This window comes from Saccostrea cucullata, unplaced genomic scaffold (assembly GCF_032062105.1).
Source record: "Saccostrea cucullata isolate Sc308-1 unplaced genomic scaffold, CSIRO_AGI_Scuc_v1 ctg261, whole genome shotgun sequence".
Taxonomy (NCBI): Eukaryota; Metazoa; Mollusca; class Bivalvia; order Ostreida; family Ostreidae; genus Saccostrea; species Saccostrea cuccullata.
Genome location: NW_026925910.1, coordinates 576,924 through 581,047, shown reverse-complemented (window position 1 = coordinate 581,047; position 4,124 = coordinate 576,924). Strand labels below are relative to the sequence as shown.

The window sequence follows — 4,124 nt, the reverse complement described above, 5'->3', positions numbered from 1 at the left end:
TTAAGATACTGATTATGCCAATATCATTATTTTTTCTTAGCTATTATTTTAAAAATCAAATACTATCGTATGCAGGAACGTGCAATTGTCAGTTCTAATCATATACATGTATTTCTGTGGGCGCTATAGATAGCACTGAACTAAAGTTCTTGTTTTAAGCTTATACAAGCAAATCAAGCATAATAACCATGTTTTTTTTCCAAACATATGCAATAATTTTCAACTTTTTAAGCAAGTTTTACCTTTCTTTTTTTTTTTTTATTTGACGTTGAAGTAGAATTAGAGGTTCTGGGTTTTTTTTTCCTTTTTAATTGAAAGCATTTTAGAATTTTTCGAATACTTTTTCTTAATTTATAAAATTCAAAGAACAATGAATTTATTTAGAATAATATATTTACTTTATTTAGGCACAAATGGCTTAATTTGGATCATATGTTTTGAGGTACTTGCCACTTGGTCTATTATTTTAAATTGCATGAAACCTTTGCTCGCTGACCACCTAAACAATTATATTAGGACTACAGTGACACTCTTTTAAATTATTGATGCACAAATAATTTTCAAATTAAGAAATTTAAAAGAAAAAGATTCCAAAAATGTAAAACCACGAAAAGACCAATGACGTTATACATGTGCATCTACATGTAAACATAACTTTAATAATAAAAAAAAAACAAGAAATTAATGTATTAAAATCGTTTGTCTACTTTTTGTCAAACATTTAAAAAAAAAAAACCTGTTTGCATTGTGAAATAATTAATTTTTGTTCACTTTTTTCAAACTTGCATATATGCTATTTTCAAATACATTCGCAGTACGAGTTGTCAAAAATTCAACTTTCGATTTTTAACTTCCGGTTTTGCCACATCACGATGGAGGCTCTCTTCAATATCCCATTTCACGTTTTAGAAGTCCCAAATTTGAAGTTAAAGAGGCCAGGATGGGTGAAGCAACCGTCTGCAATGGTCATGTTTTCTATGGTCCTGTTTTCATATTTTCTGGTCACTGGAGGTATTGTTATACTTTCATTTACACGTCAGCAAATCTGAAGTAAACAAGCATCGAGTCATAAACACTACAGAAACAAAATGCAATCTGGTTTCAAAATAGTTTAATGACTGATTAAAATTTTAAATAATTATTTCAGATTCTTCTTCCTGAAAAACATATGAAAAAAGTAAATATAGGAAGTTCTTTTAATACACCATTTATGTCACTGCTCAGTTGAATTTGCAACATTTCAGTTAATTTTTTCTTTGGTTGTTCACTTAAATCTTTAAAATGTTTAACAATAAATACTTATTTTCTAAAAATGATATGCTGTAGCAGGTAAAAAGTAAATACCCAGCAAAGCAAAATTATCAAAAGATGAACCTTGTTTAAGATTTGTACTAAAATGGTTATGTTCCTTTCATTCCTTTGGTCTGATTTACAGGAATCATATATGACGTTATAGTTGAGCCTCCAAGTATTGGATCCACAACAGATGAAAGAGGAAATTCTAAACCAGTAAGTTAATAAATAGACAGCATGAATTATGTTTTGTAGATTTATTAACAGATCTTTTTACATGTCTCTACATGACAATAACAGGCATGCTCATACAGTTTAAATTTAAAAAATAAAAAGAGGTGAAAAATTATATTTAGATTATTCAGTATGGAATCAAGAATGAGATTGACAATCACTTTTAACTAATTTTGCATAATTATTTAAGCCTTTCATTATATTTTGTTATATACTTTATACATCCAAAACAGAATTTTTGATTTTCTTTTTTTTTTTAATATATACCAATAACTTTCTCAGAATTCTGTAGCTGCAGAACTGTAGCTCTGCTTAGCTTGGGAAAATTCAGACAGACGTTTTTAAAGCAGAAAGCTACAGATCCAAGCATTCTAAAAACCTTTGATTTATGCTGCCACTTTTTGTCCTCCAGTTCAGGTATTATATCTTGTAGTTTATGCTTTCCCTTGCATTTAGAATTGTATGTGATAATTTATCCTACATTTAACTCATTTTATTGATACTTTATTTACCTTTCAATGGTTTGAAAAAGTCCTTTATGGTTTTGGAAAGTTGATTTATAAAATTCCCATTTCGATGTTCCTAACCACAAATTACCATTTGGAATTGTTGAAAGGTAAATAAAATATCAGGAATAGGAATTTAAGGTATGGCCAATTTTTGGATAATATTTTTAAAACAGGGGAAAGCAAAGAATTCAGGCAATGATACCCAAAAGTAATCAACAACAAAGAGTGGCTGTGAAAATTGAAGGGTTTTTTTTTTACAACACTTGGATCTGTATCTCTCAGCTTTATATGTTTGAATTTTCTTCGGAAAAAAGGTTAAGAAAAGTATAGAAATACAATTAAGGCATTACACATGATTAATTTGTTAAAACTAAATATCTAATCCTATTTTGCAGGTAGCCTTCATGCCATACAGAGTGAATGGTCAATACATTATGGAGGGGCTAGCCTCCAGTTTTCTTTTTACAATTGGTGGTTTAGGATTTGTCATACTGGACAGGACGAATCATTCTATGCCCCGGCTAAACAGAATCCTGCTACTGTGTGTCGGATTTATTTCTATTCTTATCTCTTTCTTTATGTGCAGAGTTTTTATGAGGATGAAATTACCGTAAGTGCAGCAAGGATTTACTTGTGCAGTTCATTCAGCTTGATTTTCTTAAATATATCAGTGTTTGAGATATTTAAAATCATTGATATCTCTATCTTTTCAGGGGATACCTAATGGCATAAAGAGAGATCTATTGCTTCATCGAAGACTTTCATATATTTGATTAGTTGTAATTTTTGAAAAATTAAATCATTATTGATATTTTTCTAAAAGTTTGTTGATCATTTTGATATTATTTATCGTTTAAAGTGAATTCAAATGACCCCGCAAAATGTGTATTAAATAGGGTTTCTCTCAATTCACACAGCTTTAAAGCTTTAAAGCTAGGTCATTCAAAACTTGTATTAGAATTTGGTGACCGCAAGTTGCAAGAACATGTTCAACTGACAATGATGTTGTAAGACTGTAAACTTAAACCTTTTATATTTGGACGTTTGAGAAGAATTAATTTCCATGCCTAACAGTTTGATCATTTAATGTAGCTACACCCCAAACCTACTGGTCAGGATTTGAACGAAATTTAACTACCAGAGGATGATTCAATATAAAACTGATTTACATTTATTAGGGATGGATTAACAAGAAGAGCAGAATGATATATTTATCAAATTATGTTCAATTTGTGCATTAAGAAATTAAAGTAAAGTTCTCATTTTTCAGGGGTGTAGCCAGGGTACATCTGATTTGGACGACTGGATAGGCTGGGGGTTTGGAGGCCGCCTTTAGGCCCCCACTGGGTCCAGGGCGAGGCCCTGATTGGGGCTTAGGGGACGAAGCCCCCGGAAGGTAGTGAATTTTCGACGATTTCGATGTGCATATTTCACCCTTCTAGCATTTTTCTTACACTTTTTCGGTTTGTTACGCAGCTACATTTACGGTCTGTTCTTTCCTTGTACTAAATGCGGACAGTCACTCAAAAATGAGAAAAGATATGTCCACAAACGAACGCACTAAAACAATTGTAGACTTTTGAAGCTCGACAAAATACGTATGGTGACATACGGTTGTTGGTTAGAGTGGTTGACTGGTTTAGACAGACCACTGATAGTCAGGCTTACATTAATATTAAAATACAGATTGAATATATTATAACAAAGACAGAAGAATTCTTTTCAACACATTTTCTTGCACACTACCTATGTACATTGTATACATTTTAAAACGAATGTTCACAAATATTCACAAACCTGGTATCTTAAACTTTTTGCAACAATAATAAAAAACATGTAAAATATACTACTGGTTTTAAGGTAGTGTTACGATTGTCAATACTTAAACAGGCATTATTATTATTTTTTAAAGGTTAAACTGAATTTTACCAATTTTTCGATTTTCGACGTTCATATATAAAGCTGAATTATGATATTTGAAGTCTCGCATGAATCCGATATTAGGTTAAAATGATGTCGTTACAGAAGTTAAGCATTGCGGTTGGAAGTTAATTTCCATTATAATAGAAATTGAAATTTTTGGCATTA

The 4,124-nt window shown here is 30.8% G+C and overlaps 1 protein-coding gene across 1 annotated transcript; it reads left to right on the top strand.

The window, feature by feature from the left end:
• Positions 1-839: 839 nt before the first annotated feature.
• On the top strand, positions 840-2,858 carry LOC134270027 (oligosaccharyltransferase complex subunit OSTC-like). Its single transcript, XM_062752199.1, has 4 exons — positions 840-1,011; positions 1,436-1,509; positions 2,432-2,646; positions 2,750-2,858. Exons 1-4 carry the CDS (start codon positions 873-875, stop codon positions 2,766-2,768), a joined length of 447 nt encoding a protein of 148 aa, XP_062608183.1. The 5' UTR covers positions 840-872; the 3' UTR covers positions 2,769-2,858.
• Positions 2,859-4,124: the final 1,266 nt, after the last annotated feature.